The following is a 24,352-nucleotide window of genomic DNA, read 5'->3' as shown; positions in this document are numbered from 1 at the left end:
AGAGAGAGAGAGAGACAGCCAGAGACCACAAGCAGGGAGAAAGGCAGAGGAAGGAGAAGCAGGCTCCCCTTGGTTTATTTTCTTCCTTTTTTTTAAAGCTGCTTGCTTGCTTTATTTATTTATTTATTTATTTATTTATTTATTATTTGACAGAGAGAGAGAGAGACAGCCAGAGACCACAAGCAGGGAGAAAGGCAGAGGAAGGAGAAGCAGGCTCCCCACTGAGCAGGGAGCCCTACATGGGTCTCCATCCCAGGACCCTGGGATCATGACCTGAGTGAAAGGCAGACACTTAACCAACTGAGCCACGCAGACACCTGTATTTTTTCTTTTGTAAGATTTTATTTGAGGGACTCCCTGAGCAGGGAGAAGGACAGGCAGACTCCCTGCTGAGTGGGGAGCCCAACGCAGGGCTCAGTCCCAGGACCCCAAGATCATGACCTGAGCTGAGTCAGATGCTTAACCAACTGAGCCACCTAGATATCCCTCAGTTTATATTCTGTTTATTGTCCTTGGATGAACCAGGAGTCATTAACCAGTTCTCATTTCTAGCCTTTTCATTTTTTTGGTATTAGTCCAGACACAAAGATTGGAATTTCTTCTTGCTGGGGAATTCAGAGGCAAGTTACGCTAGTAAGTGGTTGAAGTATCCAAGGCAGGAAGGAGAAATACAAGATACTGGGTTAGGAGAGGCATATGGCTATAAATAAATATCCATTAGAAGAAGCCATAATCCTAGAAACACTATAGAAAACTGAAGGGTGAAACCTGGGTGAGAATACCTGGAACCAAACCATTCCCAGGTGATGTTCATGAGGTTGGGGAGTTGGCATATCCCAGCCGCCAAGATAACTACAGTGATTTTCCTTTATAGTACTGTTGCCCAGAAATGGTGGAATACCAGAAGAAAGGAAAGTCTGTGGATTCAGAACCCAGTGTCCCGTCAGCTGCAAAGCCCCCATCCCCTGAGAAAACAGCTCCTATTGCTTCCACACCCTCTTCTACACCTATTCCTGCTCTGTCACCGCCTTCCAAAGTACCAGAGCCAAATGAGAATGTGGGTGATGCTGTCCAGACCAAACTCATCATGCTAGTAGATGACTTCTACTACGGACGGGATGGTGGCAAAGTGGCCCAGCTCACAAACTTCCCTAAGGTTGCCACATCTTTCCGATGCCCACATTGTACCAAAAGGCTAAAAAACAACATTCGGTAAGTGTTGAAGAGCCTCAGAAGTTAACCCTGGATGAGAAATTTGTCTTTTCTCTTTGGGCAGTAGTCCTGTTATCCAGTCTAAGGATTATCATTAAATCAGTAAGTGGTACTACAGAAGGAGGAGGTATTGTGGGAATAATAAGAGATAACTTTGCGTGGGGTAAGGGAAACCAGTACATCTTTCCACAGAACTCTTAGTTTCAAGAACCCTTTTCTGGGCTCAGAAAAGGACTGTCCCAAGCAAGGCAGGGGGTGGTACATAATATGTGTTCTGGGATTCCCTGGCTGCTGATTTTTTTGTTTTCTCTACTTCTTGTGCTCTGCTACAGATTCATGAACCATATGAAACATCATGTAGAACTCGATCAGCAGAACGGTGAGGTAGATGGTCATACTATCTGCCAACACTGTTACCGCCAGTTTTCCACACCCTTCCAGCTCCAGTGCCACTTGGAAAATGTTCATAGTCCTTATGAATCGACTAGTAAGTTTGGAAACTCTTAAACTGTAGGGGTATGTTTTGTTCTTCATTGAATGGCACTGGGAAGAGCCCATCATTCTGTATGAATATCAGTTTAGAGGAAGCCCTTTGCACATTTCTAATCAATTCCTTACTTCATTCACCCTTTATTCTTAGAACTTAGACTTCTCTTCAAGCCTGAATTGAATTCAGTGCTAGAATTGTTAGGGGCTTTGGTTCAGGACCACTGTAACGTGTTGTAATGTATACAGTGTAATGCAGTGGGTGCCTTACCGAGATCATCTATATTTGCACCTCCACTTTAGTTAGTACCCTGGTAGGTTTTACATAAGACAAAAGATAGCATTATAAACATAAAATACCATTAAGACAGTGCTTTCAGTGAAATGTAAGATGAGGTGTGGAATGTCACCTTCACTATACATCTAACAGATGAGGAAATACAGAATGAACACAGACTCACAAAAATTAAGTCATTTACTTGAGAGCGTACATCTCTAGTAAAGTGCCATTGTGAGGATTTGAGACCAGTCTTCCTGGAATATCTTCTGTATCTTTCAGGGAATTTCCAGTTTTGTTGTACTAAGACAAAAATTATATAAAGGAAAATGAGAAAAAGACAGTATATTTATTTATAAACATATGCATTGTATAATACCAATGATAGGTGAAATAGTTTACAGAAAGGTCATTGGGGCTAGATTTCCCAGAAAGTCATACTTAAAGTTTTTAGGATCTTTATTTACTTATTTTTCTTTAAAGATTTTATTTATTTATTTATTTGACAGAAAGGGAACACAAGCAAGGGGAGTGGGAGAGGGAGAAGCAGGTAGCCTAATGTGAGGCTCTGTCCCAGGACCCTGAGATCATGACCTAAGCAGAAGGCAGATGCTTAATGACTGAGCCACCCAGCTGCCCCTAAAGGGTCTTTAAATACAAGTAAATAAATAAATAAATAAATAAAAGATTTAGACAGATGAAAGTAATAAGAAAACCTTTTAGGTGATGGGAAACTGTATGAGCAAACACATGAAGAAATATGCATGTCATCTCTATGCTTTTGCTGCAGATTAAAAACCTTAACTAAAAATGAGTTAAACAATAAGGATATCCATTATATTGTTTAACTGAGAGTCCTTGAGGTAGAGTAAACTTGTAACCCAGAACTTGAGTGTTCTGCTATTGTTCTCTTGTCTCTGGCTTGTAGCAGGGTGGCTGTATTAATCTCGGGCATTACATTCAGACACAAAATAGTGCAGACAAGGAATAGAGCGTATCTTCCCATGTCTTTCCAGAATCTGTTTCAGGAAAGCACTGCTTTCCCTTTGTAGTTCCTTGGCTTTGGCAAGAGTAGTGGAATTGCCATTCGTGGCTTACTATAATGTTGGTCTATAGAAATACAATGTGAGCTACATATGCAATTTTAATTTTTTTAGTAGCCATTTTTAAAAAGTAAAAAAAAAGGTAATTTTAAAAATTTTTTTTAACAACTTCTTTTTTTTAATAACTGTTTATTGTTTCTTTGTTTTGTTGTTAAGTAAGCTCTACACTCCACATGGGGCTTGAACTTACAATCCTGAGATCAAGAGTTGCATGCTTTGACCGACTGAGCCAGCTAGGCACTTCTGAAATTAATTTTAATAGTATAATTTATTTAACTCAGTATATCCAAAATATCACTTCAGCATGTAATGAAGATGGTAGAACTTTGGACTGATAATTCGGAAATAGACTAGATACTGGAATCAACCACTATGCATTTAGTGGCAGAGTAGCCAACTTGGTCTTGCTATAGGGCCCCAAAGTCTTCACTGTCAGTGATGGAAAATCTGAATAACTCATCTACACTTCCTAGTGAATACTTTTTTTTTTTTTTGAGATTTTATTTATTTATTTGACAGAGATCACAAGAAGGTAGAGAGGCAGGCAGAGAGGGAGGGGGAAGCAGGCTCCCCGCTGAGCAGAGAACCCAATGTGGGGCACTATCCCAGGACCCTGAGATCATGACCTGAGCCGAAGGCATAGGCTTTAACCCACTGAGCCACCCAGGCGCCCCCATCTTATTTTTATACAGAATCTGGTGGGTGGGCTTTTGTTAATTTATGTGTGGAAAGATAAGTTTTTCCTTATGGGTAAAGAAATTCCCAGTCAGAACCTCATCAATCCTTTTCACTTTCCACTCTTGTTATGTCTGACTTTTAATTTTTGAGTATCATGTGACTTAAAATTTATATTGATCAAAAATCTGAGAAATTGTTAACCCAAAGAGGTAAATTACATTTTTTATATTTCACTGTGTATCAGTTTTATTCTTGGATTCTTGTGTAAGTCCTCTTTCCCATACATATGGCAGATCCTGATAAAAGTAGCTTATTTTTTAATATTAGTATTTTTGGACCCATTGCTTGCTTTCTTTTTTTTTTTTTTTTTTTAAAGATTTTATTTATTTATTTGGCAGAGATCACAAGTAGGCAGAGAGGCAGGCAGAGAGAGAGAGGAGGAAGCAGGCTCCCCGCTGAGCCGAAAGCCTAATGCGGGACTCGATCCCAGGACCCTGAGATCATGACCCGAGCCGAAGGCAGCGGCTTAACCCACTGAGCCACCCAGGCGCCCCCATTGCTTTCTTTTTAATTTTGAAAAAAATTTCCTTTTCTGCAGTAGGTTTTTTTTTTAACCTTTTTTTTAAAGATTTTATTCACTTATTTGACAGAGATCCCAAGCAGGCAGAGAGGCAGGCAGAGCAGGGGGCAGTGGAGAGGAGTGGGCTCCCTGCTCAGCAAGGAGCCCAATGTGGGGCTCGATCCCAGGACTCTTAGACCATGCATGACCCAAGCAGAAGGCAGAGGCTTAAGCCACGAGCCACCCAGGTGCCCCTCTGAAGTGTTTTGTTTTGTTTTTGTTTTTGTTTTTTAAGATTTTATTTATTTATTTGAGAGCGAGAGAGGTCAGCAGGAGAAGCAGACTCCCTACTGAGCAGGGAGCCCGATGTGGGACTCGATCCCCGGGACTCCAGAATCATGACCTGAGCTGAAGGCAGTTGCCCAACCAACTAAGCCAACCAGGCGCCCCTAAAGTGTTGTTTGTTTTTTGTTTTTGTTTTTTTTAAGATTTTATTTATTTATTTGACAGAGAGAGATCACAAGTAGATGGAGAGAGAGAGAGAGAGAGGGAAGCAGGCTCCCCGCTGAGCAGAGAGCCCAATGCGGGACTTGATCCCAGGACCCTGTGATCGGGACCTGAGCGGAAGGCAGCGGTCCAACCCACTGAGCCACCCAGACCCCCCCTAAAGTGTTTTTAAATGAAATTACATACATAATGACATGTCACCCCAAATACTTAAGTATGTATCTCTAAAAAATAAAAACCCTTCTCTATATACAGCCATAATACCATTGTCAAAACCTAACAGAAGCAGTCATAAATCCTTAATATCATCTATACCTAGTCCATTTTCAAATTTCCTGAATTGTCCCAAACATCAGTGGATCATTACACTTAAATTATCATAATAGTATAATCTTAATAGCATTATGTTTTTCTTTATACTTGTTTAAGGGCAGTAGACTGAAGAAGAGGTAGAGCTGAGGGAAGGATGCTTCAGGCTTAACCATGGTCAAATGCTGGGAAGGAACTTGTGTGGAAAATGACTGAACGAAGAGGGAACTAATTGCTTGATAAAGTCTTGGGATAATAGGGAATGAGGTTGGCTGAACCTTAGGAAGGTATAAGATATCTATCCTTTCTTTCCTTCTTTTTTTTTTTTTTTTTTTTTTAAAGATTGATTTATTTTAGAGAACGAGCATGCCCACATGAGCAGGGGAGGGCCATAGGGAGAGGGAGACAAGCAGACTCCCCACTGAGCACGGTGTGCCTGATCCAGAGCTCCATTCTAGGACCTGAGCTGAAATCAAGAGTTTGGATGCTTAACCAACTGAGCCAGTCAGGCGCGCCCCTATCCTTTCTTTCATAATTTGGAAAACAGAAAGCAGAAGCTGTAGTAGTTCACTCCTATTTTCTCAAAGTAAGAGACTGTGTTAGGTGTCAAGGACATGAGGGTCATGGTGCTCAGAGGGACTGTGTTAGGATGGCCACTTTGCAAAATTAGTTAATTCTATCTCCTGACTGGATCTTTCCATACCAGCTCTTCTATGGAACTAGAACAGATGCGGATGGTTAATAGAGATGTCTTAAATCCACTGGTGACTTATGTTTCTATCTCACTGATTTTCTTGGTATGAGATAATCTATATAAATGTTAGCATGGTGTTTATGTGTTAGGATATTTAATTAGTGTTGTTACTATTGATGTCGTATGACAGCTGTATCAAGAGAGCCGATACATTGGTTGTAGGAAGAGCTTCAAGGTTGAATGAAATTGCTCAAGGAGAACACAGAATAAGAAATGTTAAGGCAGAAGGTTGGAAAGGACCAATATTTAAAGGTGTTCTAGAAAAAAAAAAGAAAAGCAATTAATGACAAATTGAATTAAGAGGCAAAGGGGGGAAAGGAGAAAATATTGTCTTCTTTTTTTTTTTAAAGATTTTCTTTATTTGAGAGAGAGAGTGTATGTGCACACAAGCAGACAGAGCATCAGGCAGAAGGAGAGGGAGAAGTAGGTTCCCTGCTTGTGGGATTCAATCCCAGGACCCCAGGATCATGACCTGAGCTGAAGGCAGACGCTTAACTGACTGAGCCACCCAGGTGCTCCCCAAATATTGTCATTTTTTTTTTTTTAAGATTTTATTTATTTATTTGTCAGAGAGAGAGAGAGAGCAAGAGCGAGCACAGGCAGAGAGGCAGGCAGAGTCAGAGGGAGAAGCAGGCTCCCTGCAGAGCAAGGAGCCCGATGTGGGACTCGATCCCAGGACGCTGGGATCATGACCCAAGCCGAAGGCAGCTGCTTAACCAACTGAGCCACCCAGGCGTCCCAATATTGTCATTTTTAATTGATACTAGTTACTATTTCCCAAACATGCCATGCACTTCCATATCTCCTTACCTTTGTTCTCTTCTCTTGGTTGCTCTGTCTGGCAAACCCCCCCTGTTCTTTCAATGTTCAGCTTATATATCTTAGAGCTCCTCTTAATTCTTCTGGACAGAATTTTTTTTATTTATTTGTGTCTTTGTAATAGGTCTTACAAATGTCTAGGCAGTGCTTTTTTTTTTTTTTTTTTAGCTTTTACTTATTTATTTGAAAGAGAGAGATACAGTGAGAGAGGAAACATAAGCGGGGGAGTGGCAGAGGGAGAAGCAGGCCTCCCACTGAGCAGGGAACCCAGTGCAAGAATCCTAGGACCCTGGGATCTTGACCTGAGCTAAAAGCAGATGCTTGACGACTGAGCCACCCAGCCACCCTCTGGGCAGTGCTTCTAAATGGGTTGCCATACCCCTTTGAGATAAACACAAACTTCTGAACCCTCTTCCCAGAAAGTAAACATTTTACTCTTCTGCAAAGAATTTCAGGGGCTACCAGGGTTCCCTAAGGCATCGTCCATGGACCCCAGATTAAGGATCCCTGGTTTTTGTTTACTTTAAAGAATTATTTCAGCTTCACTCTTTTGGGGAACAGGGGTTGGATATTTTCCAGCAAATGCTTAAAGCTTCAAATTTACAATTTCTACATTTGCAAAAACTTGAAAATAATTCCATTGAGTATAAGAAAATTATTTTGTCTCTTTATTTCAAAATATGTAGCAATTAAAATTACTACCAAAAACTCAGAATTGCAGTCTTATAAACTTGACAGAATGCCAGTTTCAGAGTTTAATCATCTCAACAACTCATAACAAGGCAAGAACTTCTGTTCATGATTGTCAGTCTTTGAGGACAAATTCTTATACTCATTTAGGAGATATTTGGTAAATGTTTGGAATTCTTCATAGGAGACGATCATTGTCTGTCTTTGAGCTTAGGGATCAAATAGTGTAGTAATTTAAAATAACTCACTTGGCAATGGTATGTAAAGCATAGACACTGTATTTATTGGAGAGATGAGAGGTATTGGAAGCCACCTGATTAGTAGTAGCAATCATGTGGGCTTCTACCAAGTTTTTGTCTCTGAGAATGGAAAAATGACCATTCCTAGATACATTCTGAAATAATGGTGACAGAACATAGGGGTGTAGACTCAGAGATAGTGCTTAACTGTAGGAGGACGTGGGTAAGTGCGAGGGGAAACAACCAGGAATCAGGAAGAGGTTGAATTCGCGTTGGTGATAGAATATCCAATTAAAATGTCTTATAGAACCTAGAATAGAGCTTTATAGTAAGTCTGAGCTAGAGGCACAAGGAAAAGAGATCTTAAGACAGAACTGGTTTAAAGAAAGAAGAGAGTTAATGATTTACCGACTATTGAAAGTGAAGATAGAGAAGTCAGAGGGAATAAAGATTATGAGTTAGCAGGACTTTGGTCTTACTTTCAGGTGGATTTATTGATTATTTTTCTTCTTACAGCCAAGTGCAAGATCTGTGAGTGGGCGTTTGAGAGTGAGCCACTATTTCTCCAGCATATGAAGGATACTCATAAGCCTGGAGAGATGCCTTATGTCTGCCAGGTATTGCCTTTTCCTTTAGGGAGCTTTAGCCATTTTGCCATTTTGCTCTCAGGCTGAATACAAGGAATCCATAAATGAACATTGCTGCATACCTACTGCATACACTCAGATTTAGGAACTCTGGGGAGATCCAGAAGAAATAATAAATCTAGGGTCTGTTTTCAGGATTTTCCGTACTAGAGAAAAACATTAAAGGAACATGTGCATGTACCCAGCCAGGGAACCCAGTCAGAGAACAAACACATATACTGCAGGAGTGTGTCTCCGGAAGTGGCTCCGTAGAGATGGACAAAGAAGACTTTACTCCTCGTAGTCACAAAATGTATTCTTAGACTTTCTTGTCCATCCCCTATTTTTATCTTAATCCACAGCTGAATCTATCACAAACAGCCCTGCATTACAGAGTCAGAATAATAATTTGATTTCTGTACATTCAGGAAAACTTATTTTGACCTTTTTGTTGCTACCTCTTTTTTAAGGCCTCAGTTGTTCACTCTTAGCTTATTTTCCCTCTTATGTGACTCAGGTGTGTCAATATCGCTCCTCCCTCTACTCTGAGGTAGATGTCCATTTTCGGATGATCCATGAGGATACTCGGCATCTGCTCTGCCCTTATTGCTTGAAGGTCTTCAAAAATGGCAATGCATTCCAACAGCATTACATGAGGCACCAGGTACCAGGCGCCAAGCAGTTCCCATATTCTCATTCTTAAAGTCTTATGGATGCTGGGGCCAGGGCTGAGCTAGGCAGATAATTTTGGTAGAGAAGATACTGTATATATGTTTGCAAAAATTTGCCGAATTGCAGTAATATGCCATGCACTGAGCTAGGTGCCAGGGATTTAGTGATATACAAGACCAGTAGTAGAGCATGGAGAATATTGTGTTGGGGAAGTATAAGATAAAGAAAAGCATATACCTATTTTGGAAGTCTGCTAAAGCTTCCTTAGAAGAAGAGTATTCAAGATCTGAAGTATGAGGAAGGGTGAGCCAAGTGAAGTGGGATGAAAGAAGAGTGTTCTCCAAAGCACAGAGTGAGAGTATGGAGGTTCAAAGAAGTAAAGGAAGTTCAATTAAAGGAAGGAAGTGGTTTGAATGTGGGCTACAAGGGGAAGGTTGGAAATTAGGAAACAGGTGATGGAGAATCCTGTAAGCCATGAAAAGGAGTTTCAACTTTATGAGTCACTGGGGAGGCATTAAAGGAATTTTTTAAGTCCTGGAGTGGTAAGTTCAAATTTGTTTTAAGTTATGATTATACTGGCTGCAACAGGAGAATGAATTGAAAGAGCTCAGGACCAGAGTTAGGGGGACACATCAAAGGCTCTTGGTTTAGATGAGAGACAGTAGTGGCTTTTGGCTTTGAAATGAAGAAAGGATAGTGTTGAGAGATAACGGAGAAGGTAAATGGTATTTATGATTTAGAGATGGATTTGGTAAAGGTAGTGAGAAAGGAGTTAGGAATAGTGCCTAAAATTCTGGCTCGGGAAAAATGGATGAATGGTGAAACTATGTATTGAGATAGAAACACGGTAGAAAGAAAGGTTGGCGGCAGAAGTGGGGATTACATGTTTGGGTATTCTGAGTTAGCAGTGTCTGTGGACAGCAGCTATAGTTGTCTGTTAAACAGATTATCTAGGTCTGAAACCTGGGAGAAAAGCTTGGGTTGTGGAAAACATACTTAGGAATTATATAAACCAAGTGATTTTTTTTTTTTTTTTTAAGATATTTTTTATTTATTTATTTGACAGAGAGAGTTCACAGTAGACAGAGAGGCAGGCAGAGAGAGAGAGAGGGAAACAGGCTCCCTGCTGAGCAGAGATCCCGATTCGGGACTCGATCCCAGGATCCTGAGATAATGACCTGAGCCGAAGGCAGCGGCTTAACTCACTGAGCCACCCAGGCGCCCCCAAGTGATTTTAAACATAGAAATTGTCATGTTCCTTCACCCCCAATTAAGAATAAGATGAAGGCTTAGAACCTCTGAAGACTCTGTCTACAAATACAGTACCTTAGTCCTAGGAGGAAATCCAGAAGAGACTTGATGTCAAGGAAGCTGAAGGGAGGAAAGTGTTTTGAAGTCAGGGGTATGATCTGAACGTTGGAGCACCATAGATGTCAAGCCATAGACACCAAGATGACAAGCACCATAGAAATTTAGAGGCCAGCCTTTAATTCAGCAACGTTGATAGGAGCCATGTGGTTGGTTAGGAGAGTGGAAGTCAGATTTCAGCAGGATGAATGAAGAAGAGGAAGGAAATGGAGACAACTTTTTTTTTTTTTTTTTTTTTTTTTTTTAAGTTTCAGAAGGGGAAGATTGAGGGCTGGCACATCCAGGGAAAGAGGTAGCAGAAGAGAATTTGTCGTTGCTTTTGTGTTTTGTTTTTAAGATGGAATAAATAGGGCCTTGTTTTAAATGCTGCAACAAAGGAGCCACTAGAAGAGGAGAGTGAAGGTACATAGAGAAGGCACAAAATGGAGAACCACATGGTTGCACCTGTGCTGAACACTTGCCTGGGTCTGCACTCACGTGCCTGCACTCTCACGTGTGAGCTCCGTCTTGGGCTCACACACTTAATTTGCATAGGGGTGACTGCCTATAATCCCCCACATGTGTATTGCAAAGAGCAGTGTGGAAATTGTCCCTTGTACTCAGGTAATGGAGCCTTGTTATCCTGGGAAGAAAACCATAGACCTGAGTCCTGTTTCTGAAGGACTTCAATACTAGGCAGTCTGAATCCTCAAACTGGTCTCACAGGAAGAGGTGCATGTATATATATTGAAGTGTTAAGAGGAAAGATAGCAAGAAATAGAAAGGTATAGAAAAGCTATAGAAGAATACTGTTATTCATGTTAAAGAAAAAGGACAAACAGGGAGGTCATGATTGGAGATGTGTGTGTGTGTGTGTTATGTGGCTATGTCTGAAAGAATACTCAGGAAACTAGTAGCAAATTGTTTCTGTGCAAAGAGGTGGAGGGTTGGAATTGAAGGCAAACTTAAAATGTGAAGGCGTGGAATAAAAAGTGATGATTTTTTTTTCCATCATGTACATTTTACTGTGTTTAAAAAAAGAAAGAATATCCAGAAGTAGGTAGCACTGTCTGCATTATAAAGACAAAATAGGGGCAAGTAAAGCTTAAGCCACTAATCCACATTGTTAAACCAAGTCAAGAAGAGATGGTTGGAGGACCTAGTCATCCTGGCTGTGAGTCTGCCTTTCTTTGGGACCATGGGACGTGATGATTCTCAGTGGTAGGTTTGGTGTTGTGTATTTCTTCCTCTTTCAGTTATCCACAGAAAGGGGGAAGGAATGATTGTTAGCATGCATCTGCCTTCTCATCAGGGAAGAAAATTTATTGGGAATCTTTAAGGGATTTTCTTTCTTTCTCCCCCTTCAGAAGAGGAATGTTTATCACTGCAACAAATGCCGGCTGCAGTTTCTCTTTGCCAAGGACAAAATTGAACATAAGCTTCAGCATCATAAAACTTTCCGTAAACCCAAGCAGCTGGAAGGTTTGAAACCAGGCACAAAGGTAAAAGACTTGTCACTGTATCTTGTATAGATCCAAGTGGAGGGGAATAGAGATTATTAGTATTCAAGGTTTAGCATGGCTGGTATCTAATTTCTCCTTCCCTTGGCTCGCAGGTGACAATCCGGGCTTCCCGAGGGCAGCCACGCACTGTTCCTGTTTCCTCCAATGATGCACCTCCCAGCACCTTGCAGGAGGCAACACCCCTGACCTCCTCAACGGACCCTCTGCCTGTCTTCCTTTATCCCCCTGTCCGACGCAACATCCAGAAGAGAGCTGTTAGGAAAATGTCAGTGGCTTCTGGAGGCTGGGGGCTGGGTGGGCACGACTGTTCCTATAGCCAGTGTAATCTACTAGCCTTTTTAGCAGGATCTGTTGTCTGAAGCCCCCACAATTTGAGGACTCCTGGGGCAATAACAGGAATTTTCCTTGTTTCTCAACAGGAGTGTTATGGGTCGGCAGACATGCCTGGAGTGCAGCTTTGAGATTCCGGATTTCCCTAATCATTTCCCTACTTACGTTCACTGCTCTCTGTGTCGCTATAGCACCTGCTGCTCTCGAGCCTATGCCAACCACATGATCAAGTAAGTCTGGGTTAAACCAGTGATCTTATCTCCAGAGTCTCCAGAACTCATTTTATTCCCTCCTTCAGCTCTTAGAGCTGTCTGTCCATCTCTCCTAGTAGGATAAGAGTCAAACCCATGTTCATTTGACTTTGATGGTCTGTGCTCTGATTTTGTAGGATTTTGCTACTCAGAGTATGGCTCAAACACCAGCAGCAATAGATGGGAGCTTGTTGGAAATTCAGCCCTTCCTTCCAACCCCAGGCTATTGAGTCAGAATGTGTGTTTTAATAGCTCTTCTGGTGATATATATGCATATTAATAGAGAATATTAATATGGTAGGAAAACTGGCTTAGGTTGAGGTGAAGATGGATTAAAGTGGCATCTCTTTTGTTGGGGCATTGTCAGAAACTGGTGATCTCTTGTTTAATGGTCAGAACCCCCTAACTCATGCTGTTTTTTCTTTGTCTTTCTCAGCAATCATGTTCCACGCAAGAGCCCCAAGTATTTGGCTTTGTTTAAAAATTCTGTGAGGTAAGGGAAAGCTTAGTGATGGTCTCTTAATTTTCCACATTCATAACATTAAATCCTTTTAATTAACTTGGGGGAGGTACGTGAATTAATTTGAGAAAGAGGAGAAAGAACATTCTCTTTTTTTATCAGGCCTCAGATTTTATCCCTAGTGTCATTGATATATTTGTTTTATATACTCTTGATTCTTTTTCTTAGTGGTATCAAGCTGGCTTGCACTTCATGTACCTTTGTTACCTCTGTGGGAGATGCCATGGCCAAACATTTGGTATTCAACCCCTCTCACAGATCCAGCAGCATCCTGCCACGGGGTAAGTAGTAGAGATGGGAGTTAGTTGGACAACAGAAAAGGAAAATAAGGATATAAGTTCTACCATATGAGTCAGGAGCCTCTCTACCTAGGCTAGCTCATCCGGTGTTCAGATGGACATCACCAAATTGGAAGCATTCCAGCCTGACATTTATATAAGACTGGAGGGCTTGTTTCTTCTCTGAGTTAACATTTTATTGTCTCATTTTCTATAGGACTCACTTGGATGTCTCACTCAAGGTAACAGAAACTCACTTCATCGTTTAATTTCTATTTTCAGTGTATTTCATCTTTTTTTATTATTATCACTGCTACTATTAGTATTTCATTTTCCTAGTTTAACCGAGCTTTCTTTTCAATCCTTTAGACATGGCCACATTCGTGACCGAGTGCATGACCGGAGCTTGAAGAATATATATACTCCTCCTACCTTCCCCTCTAATAAAACTGCCACTGTGAAATCTGCGGGGGCCACCCCTGCTGAGCCTGAAGAGCTTGTGACTCCTATGGCCCAAGCACTCCCATCACCAGCCTCAACTGCAACCCCACCACCAACCCCAACTCACCCTCAGCCTTTAGCCCTTCCGCCCTTGGCCGCAGAGGGGGCCGAATGTCTGAATGTCGATGACCAGGATGAAGGGAGCCTAGTCATGCAGGAGCCTGAGCAGGCAATAGGGTGCAGTAGTGGCGGTGGGGTTGGCAAGAAGGAGCAGCTGTCTGTGAAGAAGCTTCGAGTGGTACTGTTTGCCCTGTGCTGCAATACGGAACAGGCTGCTGAACACTTCCGAAATCCCCAGCGACGGATCCGGCGTTGGCTTCGGCGCTTCCAGGCCTCCCAGGGGGAGAATCTGGAGGGCAAATACCTGAGCTTAGAGGCAGAAGAGAAGCTGGCTGAGTGGGTGCTAACCCAGCGAGAGCAACAGCTACCTGTGAATGAGGAGACCTTGTTCCAGAAGGCCACCAAAATAGGACGTTCTTTGGAGGGGGGGTTTAAGATCTCTTACGAGTGGGCTGTGCGTTTCATGCTCCGGCACCACCTGACTCCCCATGCCCGGCGCGCCGTGGCCCACACCCTACCTAAGGATGTGGCAGAGAATGCAGGACTCTTCATTGAATTCGTACAGCGACAGATTCACAACCAGGACTTACCCTTGTCCATGATTGTGGCGATTGATGAGATCTCCTTGTTTCTAGATACGGAGGTGCTGAGCAGTGATGACCGTAAGGAGAATGCCCTGCAGACAGTGGGCACAGGGGAACCGTGGTGTGATGTGGTGCTGGCCATTCTGGCAGATGGCACTGTCCTCCCCACCCTGGTTTTCTACCGAGGACAAATGGATCAGCCTGCTAATGTGCCAGACTCTATCTTGCTAGAGGCGAAGGAGAGTGGCTACAGTGATGATGAGATCATGGAGCTGTGGTCCACCCGAGTGTGGCAGAAGCACACGGCATGCCAGCGCAGCAAAGGCATGCTTGTGATGGACTGTCATCGCACTCACTTGTCAGAAGAGGTGCTGGCTATGCTGAGTGCCTCTAGCACCTTGCCTGCAGTGGTCCCCGCGGGCTGTAGCTCCAAAATCCAGCCATTAGATGTATGCATCAAACGAACTGTCAAGAACTTCCTACACAAAAAGTGGAAGGAACAGGCTCGGGAAATGGCAGATACTGCGTGTGATTCGGACGTCCTGCTTCAGCTGGTGCTGGTCTGGCTGGCTGAGGTGCTGGGTGTCATTGGGGACTGTCCAGAGCTGGTGCAACGGTCCTTCCTTGTGGCTAGTGTTCTGCCTGGCCCTGATGGCAACATTAACTCACCCACAAGAAATGCTGACATGCAGGAGGAGCTCATTGCCTCCCTCGAGGAGCAGCTGAAGCTGAGTGGGGAACAGTCTGAGGAGCCCTCAGCTTCCACTCCCCGACCCAGGTCATCTCCTGAAGAGACAATTGAGCCTGAAAGCCTTCACCAGCTCTTTGAGGGTGAAAGTGAGACCGAGTCCTTTTATGGCTTTGAAGAAGCTGACCTAGATCTGATGGAGATTTGAGTGTTGGCATCATGAGCGGGTGTGGAGTGGGGGTGGGAAAGTGTGAAGGGGGGGGTAGAGGGACTTAGGGAAAGGGGGTTATGCCAGGTCGGGTATTTGGTTTATATTTTTTAATTTTATGCCACCACTCCCCCCAATGTTGACTCTGTTTCCCTGTGGATTTGTGGATTATTAGGAATACCAGTAGTGATCCCATCTGAGCCAAGGAGCTGGCCCATTGGTCATTCACTTCTGCTAAAAACAGGTTTTCGTGACTTTTTTTTTTTTTTTTTTTAATTTAAATCACTGTGTGTGGTATTTTTCTGACAAAATCAAGAAAAAGAAAAAAAATTCTTCGTGGATGAATGTTAAAAATTTTTTGTTTCCCCTTTTACCTCAACTGTATCATAGTACATCTGGTTTTGTTTGTTTTACTGTGTGGCAATGTCTTTGGGCATGATGCTATCCAACCATTGTCAATGTGAGAACATTTCTGAAGATGGGAAAGACAAAAATATGTAGCTCACAAACTGGTTTATTATATATATGGATAAAAAAAAAACTTTTTTCATTGTGGTCTTAACACTTTTATATAAAAATGAAAATGGAAAAAAAAAATCCCACCGAACTCTCTCTTCCTTCTCCTTTGTTTCCTTCCCTCTCCAGAGATGTTGGTTTCTACAGCAACTCTGAGATATAAAATTTTGGCTTTAAAAATGCATGAAACCACCTCTCATCCAGAAAGAAGAATTAGATTTGTTTTTCCTCACCACCCTCCCTCCCAACAAAAACATGACAAAACCAATATTCTTTGCACTTGGGATCTTAGCCCCTTTTCCCATGCTCACACCATCACTCTGGACAAAGGATCATACATGTGTCGTTAGCAAGCAAGAGGTATTGAGGTGATTACAGCATTAGGGTGGGAGCCTTCCCAGTGTATGGGTCTTCATCATGTTAAGTGGATAGTATGCCTGTTCCAGAGATCACATGTCCTACAGCCAGGAGCTAATTGTGCAAGAAGTTAAGTGTTGAACTTTAAAAACAAGACAGACCACTTGTTGAAATCCTGCTTACCCTGTGGCTTTCCTTATTTCTTTTAATGCTTAGAGAAGATGGTGACCTGAAGAAGAAACACACAGGGGTGTGCACAAAGAAAAAGACATGAATCTTTATTTTTCACTGCCAGCTTCAAGGAAAGAAATTTTTTCTACAGTTTGCATGAGGGATTTTTTTTAACTGTATGTACTCATGGTTATAAACTGAAATGTACTGTATCATACATAGAAAAGGAACAAAAACCCAAGTCCAGCTTTCCCACAGCTACACCTTCTGTCCAGCCCAAGGCTTTCAGCAACATGTCCCTCCTGGGAGCCAAGGAGGCAGCCTGCATAGGCTTGTAAATGGTTCATCTTTAAAATGTACATAAATGGAACATTTAATAAAATGAGGGGAAATGGATTTATAAACAATGTGGTTTTTTTCTAGGTAACGCTATTTTAGTAGGCTTTTCACAGACTGGGACATGCTCAAGATGTGATGGGCCTGGTGGTACAGGGGTGACATTTGTTACCACCTGTTTCTCCTCACCTCCATTTTTTTGTTTTTTTAACCCCCAGCACACTATAATATAGTGAACTGGAGTGATCCTGCCCATAAACAGCTTGGCCAACTTCATGAACCAATGGCATCTGAAAAGTGAACTGAGGATCCATCTTCTCTTGGGCTTCTCTTCCCCAGCTTTTTGCCTGATGCCATTTTGACAGTATGGACTTTGAAGTCAACCCTTTGCCTTTGAGAAAGTTCAAGAACTATGGTCAACTATCTACAATGACCTAATCCTCCTCTTTGGTAGTCTCCACAGCAGCCCCAGCCTCAGCAGAGCTGGGTTCCTGTCCTCTGCATACTGTATGACTTTCTTGAGGGGTAATTTTTTTAAGACCATTAACACCAACAGTGGATCAGCTGGGTTTTGGCCAGGAAGTTATCTTTGTGGATTCCGCCCGCATGGCTTAGTAGTAGAAGGAAGTTTTTTTTTGTTTTGTTTTTTTATAATTCAGTTTAATCAATAAACAAGTATTTATTGACTACTTTCTGTGTTGAGACTGAATATGTGAAGACTGAAATAGAAAACTCATGGTTTCCTTTTACTTTTCCATTTACTAGTTTGTTGTAACATGGATGATAAAATGGAGGGATATTTTGATCTGCACTCTCACCTTACTGAACTTCTGCAGTAGTTTCAGTTTGCTGCCTATACTAGTTTCTCAAAGCAGTTGAGAGGATATGCATCAGATTCACCTAGTGTTCATTTTTAGAATTCAGGTTTAACACAATTTGGGGAGAATTTGGCTAACACCCCAAAGGATTTGACTCACAGATAAACTTAGGACTTTAAATGAACACATAATTTTAAGACTTTATGGTACTAGATTTGAACAATAAACATTTAAATTAAATGTTCAAGATATTTAGTATTCCATCTATTAAGGGTGAAGAGGGTGGCATGGGTGAGAGATTGAAGCTGTCAGGTCCTGCTTAGGAATCACCTTACCCACAGCTTTATTAGATGCTACATTTCTGTCTCTGAAATGGTGTTTTAACTATTAACATTTGTAGCCAATATTTAACATTTGTAGCCAACATTAAACCAGAAAATCCTTAAGAATCTAGCTGGATGGATATGTTGAAGAAAAATGTTAAGCACTTTGTTATCCCACAGATTAAGCCTGGGCTCTATACAAAACTTTTCTAGTACAGGCCCAAATGAAGACAGTGGTGGATTTCCTGTACTGTCATGCAGAAAATCCTGTATTTGCTGTAAGAACCAAGAGCCAAGGGTTCTCTGAGCAGGGAGGAAGATGGCGTGTGGCAGTACTTCACACCTTCACTCCAGGTGTGACTTAGACAGTAAAACCACTCAGCATGCGTTTAAAGGATTTATTTATATTTTACAATAGAAAAGTGTATCTTTGAACCAGCCAAGTTCAAAGTTAGAAGAAGAGTACAACTGCAATTCTGGATAATGCATCTGTATTTCATTCAAAACCACTAAAAAGGAAGAGAGCATAATAAAATTGTGAAGCCATCGGGGAAGAATTAATACCTATAAGCAATTCTACCCTCCTACCAAAATCCTCTCCACCCAAAGAATTCTTTTGGTTGAGAGCTCCAGAAAAACCCAGCTTAGTGCCAAGCCAATGGGCCTCCCAACTGTTCTACCACTTATTTTTAATTATGTAATTTTAATTTCAATCACCTGATCATGTGAGCAATTTCCCAGTTAGTCTCTGCAGACAGTGGTCCCTCGATTTCAACACCTTTTTCGGTGACAGTGGCAATTTGAAACTGAAAGAAAGCAGAGCTCCCAATGAAAATGCCCACCCTCACCCCCATGAAGAAGTCTCTGAGGGCTGCTCAAAGATCAAGTAGGGGATCGTCCCCTAATCTGAAATTTGGCAATCAGTTCTTCAAAAGCAAAGATCCAGGTACTGCAACTATCAAGGGCCCACCAGTTAGAGTCCCCTCATCTTTATTACTCATATCCCTCCTCACCCGGTTATAAGAACGGGCATCTCGATAATACAGCACTCGCATACAGCGTTCCACTAGCTCTCGGGCCTCACTCTGGCTCAGGACTGGCTGCTTTTCCAGAACTTCTCGCAGCAGAGGCTAGGGAAATGGGAAAAACACAGGAGATAATCAGGGGCTGAATACCCGTCGGTTCCAAATCCACAGCATAAATGATTTTTAAAAAAGGGACAGTCCACCTCTGTCAGCAGAATGAATTCTGCTTACCTGTGCTAACACCGACTTAAAGGGTAAATTCTAGGGCATCCCTCTTTACACAGGTCTACTAAGTTATCTGACATACCATTTTGTCTCTGGAATGTAAGAGCCAATACATACAGCCTCCAGACTACAAAGAAAGCCATCTGCCCAGGAGCAGGGATCCTAGCCTAGTCCTCATGTTGGAATTTCAAGGGAAGAACAAGCAGACAACTAGTCCCCAGTGCTTTGTCGTCCCTCCCCTCTCACACACCTACCTGAGCCAAGTATGCACCATAACCAGTGGCCAGTGAAGGGGCTTCATAAGCTACACCAAGCATGTCCACATAGCCGAGGAAGCTAACAGGACACAAGAGGTCAAAGAATTCATTTCATCTTAGGTTTTCTTAGGTATCTTAGCTGAAAGATGGGCCATGGGGTCTGAGAAGTGGCATTCACTCAGAAGGAAGAGATACAATACTACATGGACACTAGAGGTTGGGTAGTCAGGGAAATTAAGTTATTTCAAGTCAACCTCTCTCCATCAGCATAGCCTCCAATGACCATGGTGTTCCACAGGGGGTTCATCTTCGAGCGGCGGCTGTACATGGCCCTGGTCAGCCATGAATGAATAGCTCTAGGACTATAGCTGTGTCCATCTCCCAACAGCTCCTCATCAATCCTTAAAAGGAATTGGTTATGAGAAAAGGGAAAGAATGGAAGTCAGGAATCCCATCCACCCCCCTCCGCACCAAAACAAGTTACCACAATCTTCCCTATTTTACACCCCCTAATGCCGAAAACTATGTATTGAAAACTCTCTTCTTCCACCCCCAACAATTTTCCTGTCCTCTGCTGCAGCCTCAAACTCCTCCACTCTAGAACTTCTAAGGGGATTTAAAAAAAAACAAACAAAAACAAATAAACAAAAAACCCAAAGAGTGAATTCGTCTCCCCCTCTGGGATCTATTCCCTATTCTCCCATAACTTACACCATCTGGCCGAGAACTTGCTTCAAATACTGGAAATCTGCATAGTCTCCGGAAGCACCCAACATGGTGCTGTCGTTGACTCGCATAATGCGAGAGATGTTGCGGAAACGAGCCAAGGAGCCGTAGGAGCCCAGCATGTCTGCGGCAATCACCACTCCACCCTCAAACTTAACGCCCAAGACCGAGGTCCCGGTCACCATGGGGTTCCTAGACAGAGAGAGTTCTGGCGAGGGTAGAAGCACGAGGTAGAGGAAAGAGCCTCAGCTCCCTTCCACGCAGTGAGTTCCGCTTCTGATTTTCTATGTGTCCTATCATTCTCCGGGGCTCTCGGCCCCGGCGTCCCCGCCTCGCCTTTCCCGGTTTCCTCAGACCCGGCCGGCCCGACCAGGCCTCACCGTCCCGCCCCTTGTACAGGCTAAGATGCCGAACACTTACTGCGTGCGCGTAATCGTACCCCCGTAGGGCGAGGATGCCGGCTCCAAGGAGGCACCAGGAGTAGGCGGGATGTGGTAAAATTGCCCCGGGGCCGGACCCCCGGCCCAAAGTCTGGACGGCGACTCCAAAAACGCTTCCATCTTAGTCACGGTGGCAGAAGAAATGATAGCGCCTGCGCCAACGGAAGCGGAAGTGACCCTTCAGTGGCCACACCCTCTTCCTGCCAGCGGCTTCCAGCAGCCCTGTTGATGAAGTCACAGCTGTGTGTAAGTATCTTCCTGGTTGGTGGCCAAGACCTAGAGAGCTGGAATTGTCTGACGTCGCAGCGCTTCGCTGCATCTCAGTACAGTCTGGCCTACATCAGAGTGTTCTGACGCACAAATTCGAGGAAGGGGAGGTTGGTTGGGAGGTAGGTATGGGGAGCTACTTCAAGACACTTGAGGGGGCAGAAATTTTCGTGTCCTTTTTTGGATCTTTATTAAAAAGCCCCACATAAAGTCAAAAGTGAATGAGGATCTCTTATATCTGTATTTCTCAGAGGAGCCTTGTGTGGACCCATTTTATAAATAAAGCTTGTGGCGTATTTACCTGGCCACAGAGCAAGTGAAGTTAGATCTGAGTCTTCAAGCTCAGATTTAAAAAGGAATCATATAGGGACAGTCCGTTAAGCATCTACCTTCAGCGCAGGTCATGAGGTCCTGGGATCAAGTCCTGCACTGGGCTTCTTGCTCAGCAGGGAGTCTGCTTACCCATGTGCCTGCTGCTCCTCGTGCTTGTTCTCTCTCTGATAAATAAAACTCTTTAAAAAAAAAAAAAAAAAAAAAGAATCGTGGGAGGCCTGGGTGGCTCAGTGGGTTAAGCCGCTGCCTTCCGCTCAGGTCATGATCTCAGGATCCAGGGATCGAGCCCCGCATCGGGCTCTCTGCTCAGCAGGGAGCCTGCTTCTCTCTCTCTCTCTCTCTCGCTCTCTCTGCCTGCCTCTCCATCTACTTGTGATCTCTCTCTGTCAAATAAATAAGATCTTTAAAAAAAAAAAAGAATCCTATAAATGTGTATGCCCTGGGGTATATTATATCACAGATGAATCACTCACTCTATGGGACCCTGGACAGATGTCTGAAGGTTTCCTTATTGTCAAATGCTCTTGCCGCCTCCCACCCCTTTAAGCAGCAGAAAAATTCCATTGACTGTGGGCGTGAAACTAAATTCCAGGTGTTCCCTTTCCAGCATGGCTGTGCAGCTTCCTCTGTGTGTTGCAGTCTCATTGGCTACCTGTGTGTGGCCAGGCTCAACCACATGGTCTTTGCTCTATAAAAGTTAGTCTGTGAGGCAGGGAAGGGTCGCACTCTCTGTAAGGGGCGGCGGAAACCGGTCTCTTTGCGGTCGGTTTGATTCTTGATACTTGGCACAAAATAGACCTTCGCTTTGTATCAGTCTTGCTCCTTTGACCATGGTCCCATTATTGGGGGACCAAACAATGGCTTACTGGGATTCCTCAGAAACTACAAGAATACCTTCTTATTTGTAGCTGCCAGAGCCTTCATCCTCTGAATTTTAAATCAGTCAATCAGCAATTAACTGGCTATGTCCCTGTTTAGAAGCAACTTCCTGGCTTGCTGGTTTTTGGTCTCACTCCTTTTTAGGTCACAGAATAAGGCTCTTATTGGGTCAGTACCAGTTCCAGAGATTAGCTAGGTCTAAATGAAGAAAAGTGAAAGGGTCTAGAATCATCCAGTCTGTGAGTGGAATGGCTCTCAAACCACCAACATTTGATGATGCAATATTCAAAAGAAGGTGACTAGCATGTCTTTTCTTATGAGGTGAAAATGAGACATAAATTAAACTGAAACATGGGGAATCAGGAAGTTTCTTTCTTCTCTTTTTAAAGCAGTCTGGTATTACCCGGGGGCAAATTTTTTTTCAAGAGATGGAGGAGTGGGAGACGGAGAGAGGGAGAATCTTAAGCAGGTTTCATGCACAGGATGGAGCAGATCTCACTACATGGAGATCATGAACCAAGCCAAAATCAAGAGTCAGATGCTCAACCGGCTAAACCACCCAGGTTTCCCTCTGGAAAGTCTTTTGTAAAGTGTGCCTCATTTGCTATGGTTGGCTGTTACTTTAAGTTTAATTAATGTCTAGCTCCCACCAAAGTTAAAGGTTTGTTGTTGTTGTTTAAGATTTTATTAGTTCATTTGAGAGAGATACAGAGAGCGAGCACAAGCAGGGGGAGGAGCAGATGGAGAGGGAGAAGCAGACTCTCCACTGAGCTGGCAGCCCGACATGGGGCTCGAATCCAGGACCTGGAGATCATCACCTGAGCTGAAGCAGATGCTTAGTGGGCTGAGCCAACCACGTGCCCCAAAGTTAAAGCTTTTAAGTCAGCAATCCCCAGACTGGTTCTGATACTTGTCAGGATATCCTTAGGTATAGGGGATGTCCTGAAAGTCTCAAAAAATAAATAAAACTAGACTAAATTGGAAAATAATAACCATCATGACAATCACTTCAGAAACATTTTCACTATTCTTTTTAGGAGAAATGGAATTTGAACCTTCAAAAGAGTTAAGAATCATTTCCTGACGTTTTTCAGGGCCTAGCCCTAGGGCGTAAAGCAGAAAGATGAGAAAGAAAGAGCTTCCAGTTTGTCCCTGGCTACACTCCTTTATGAGTCTTTCCTAAGGACTTTTGCAATCTTCTGTCTTCTAGAATTCATTTCTACAGTATCTCTCTTACAGCATGTATGGCACTGTCCAAAGACTGTCTCCACCAAACTAAAAGTCTCACAAAGGTGGTAACTGAGATTGTCTTTCAACAGTGTCCACTGATGCACAGAAGTTTTTTGGTTTGTTTTTTTTTTTAAAGATATTTATTTGACAGACAGAGATCACTAGTAGGCAGAAGGCAGGCAGAGAGGGAGGGAGAAGCAGGCTCCCTGCTGAGCAGAGCCCAATGAAGGGCTCAATCCCAGGACCCTGAGATCACAACCTGAGTCGTAGGCAGAGGCTCAACCCACTGAACCACACAGGTGCCCCGATGCACAGAAGTTTTAAATTTTGATTTAGCCTATTTATCAATTTCATCTTTTCTTGCCCATACTTTTGAGATCATAGCCAGGAAATTATTCCCAAATACAATGTTAAGAAGCTTTCCCCTGGTTTTCTTCTAAGAGTTTTATAGTTTTAATTCTTTTATTTTATTTTATTTATTTGTCAGAGAGCACAAGCAGGGGGAGCAGCAGGCAAAGGGAGAGGAAGATGCAGGCACCCCACTGAGCAGGGAGCCCGATGTGGGGCTTGATCCCAGACCCCGAGATCATGACCTGAGCTGAAGGCAGACATTTAACCCAATAAGCCACCTAGGTGCCCCAATGCACAGAAGTTTTCATTTTGATTTAATCCTATTTATCAATTTCATCTTTTCTTGCCCATATTTTTGAGATCATAGCCAGGAAATTATCCCCAAATATAGTGTTATGAAGCTTTCACCTGGTTTTCTTCTGAGTTTTATAGTTTTAATTCTTTTTAAAAAAAAGATTTATTTACTGATTTGAAAGAGAGCATGAGAGAGCAGGGGGAGGGGCAGAGGAAGAGAATCTCAAGCAGACTCCTCACTGACTGTGGAGCCTGACACAAGGCTCCATCCCAAGACCCTGAGATTGTGACATGAACTGAAATCAAGAATCAGATGCTTAACTGACTGAGCCACCCAAGTACCCCTAGTTTTAACTCTTATATTTAGCGTTCTTATCCAATTTTTTGAGATTTTATTTTTAAGTAATCTCTACACCTAATGTAGGGCTTAAACTCACAACCCCAAGATTGAGAGTCACATGCTCAACCAGCTGAGCCAAGCTGGTGCCCCTTGGATCTCTTGCTCATTTTGAGTTAAATTTTGTATATGGTATAATGTAAGAGTCCAGCTTCATTTTTCTGCATGTGGAGATCCAGTTTCCTC

General features: G+C 42.9%; 3 protein-coding genes across 7 annotated transcripts in view; 2 read left to right on the top strand and 1 right to left on the bottom strand.

The window, feature by feature from the left end:
• The window catches only part of POGZ (pogo transposable element derived with ZNF domain), a 49,185-nt gene extending 31,894 nt beyond the window's left edge, over positions 1 to 17,291 (top strand). For all 5 annotated transcript variants that reach the window (XM_059376141.1, XM_059376140.1, XM_059376138.1 and 2 more), the window contains 11 exons: positions 875 to 1,212; positions 1,545 to 1,699; positions 8,150 to 8,250; positions 8,777 to 8,923; positions 11,646 to 11,780; positions 11,894 to 12,066; positions 12,221 to 12,361; positions 12,819 to 12,875; positions 13,071 to 13,183; positions 13,398 to 13,422; positions 13,550 to 17,291. In XM_059376141.1, coding sequence (XP_059232124.1) covers positions 875 to 1,212; positions 1,545 to 1,699; positions 8,150 to 8,250; positions 8,777 to 8,923; positions 11,646 to 11,780; positions 11,894 to 12,066; positions 12,221 to 12,361; positions 12,819 to 12,875; positions 13,071 to 13,183; positions 13,398 to 13,422; positions 13,550 to 15,221 — 3,057 coding nt within the window. In that variant the 3' untranslated portion in view covers positions 15,222 to 17,291. The remainder of the gene's footprint in view (positions 1 to 874; positions 1,213 to 1,544; positions 1,700 to 8,149; positions 8,251 to 8,776; positions 8,924 to 11,645; positions 11,781 to 11,893; positions 12,067 to 12,220; positions 12,362 to 12,818; positions 12,876 to 13,070; positions 13,184 to 13,397; positions 13,423 to 13,549) is intronic.
• An 835-nt stretch (positions 17,292 to 18,126) lies between these two features.
• Positions 18,127 to 20,572, bottom strand: PSMB4 (proteasome 20S subunit beta 4). Its single transcript, XM_059376146.1, has 7 exons — positions 20,396 to 20,572; positions 19,961 to 20,167; positions 19,504 to 19,650; positions 19,247 to 19,328; positions 18,756 to 18,872; positions 18,460 to 18,548; positions 18,127 to 18,251 (listed from the first exon to the last, which is right to left on the bottom strand). The coding sequence occupies exons 1-7, from the start codon at positions 20,533 to 20,535 to the stop codon at positions 18,239 to 18,241; spliced, it is 795 nt and encodes a 264-aa protein (XP_059232129.1). The 5' UTR covers positions 20,536 to 20,572; the 3' UTR covers positions 18,127 to 18,238.
• Positions 20,573 to 20,628: 56 nt separating this feature from the next.
• SELENBP1 (selenium binding protein 1) overlaps positions 20,629 to 24,352 on the top strand; it is a 40,124-nt gene continuing 36,400 nt past the window's right edge. Inside the window, exon 1 of the mRNA XM_059376143.1 lies at positions 20,629 to 20,661. Within this exon, the coding sequence (XP_059232126.1) occupies positions 20,644 to 20,661 (18 nt within the window). The 5' untranslated portion in view covers positions 20,629 to 20,643. The remainder of the gene's footprint in view (positions 20,662 to 24,352) is intronic.

Source organism: Mustela nigripes, chromosome 14 (genome assembly GCF_022355385.1).
Source record: "Mustela nigripes isolate SB6536 chromosome 14, MUSNIG.SB6536, whole genome shotgun sequence".
In the NCBI taxonomy this organism is placed as follows: domain Eukaryota; kingdom Metazoa; phylum Chordata; class Mammalia; order Carnivora; family Mustelidae; genus Mustela; species Mustela nigripes.
This window is presented reverse-complemented; position numbering and strand designations above follow the sequence as displayed.

Excerpts from the sequence above, each read along its gene's own strand:
- PSMB4 (XM_059376146.1), bottom strand. The coding sequence starts at position 20,535 with ATGGAAGCGTTTTTGGAGTCGCCGTCCAGACTTTGGGCCGGGGGTCCG. Across the intron at positions 20,168-20,395 it reads GGTACGATTACGCGCACGCA|GAACCCCATGGTGACCGGGA; the intron begins GTAAGTGTTCGG and ends CTCTCTGTCTAG. Across the intron at positions 19,329-19,503 it reads GGCTATGCTGATGGAGAGAG|CTTCCTCGGCTATGTGGACA; the intron begins GTTGACTTGAAA and ends GTGTCCTGTTAG.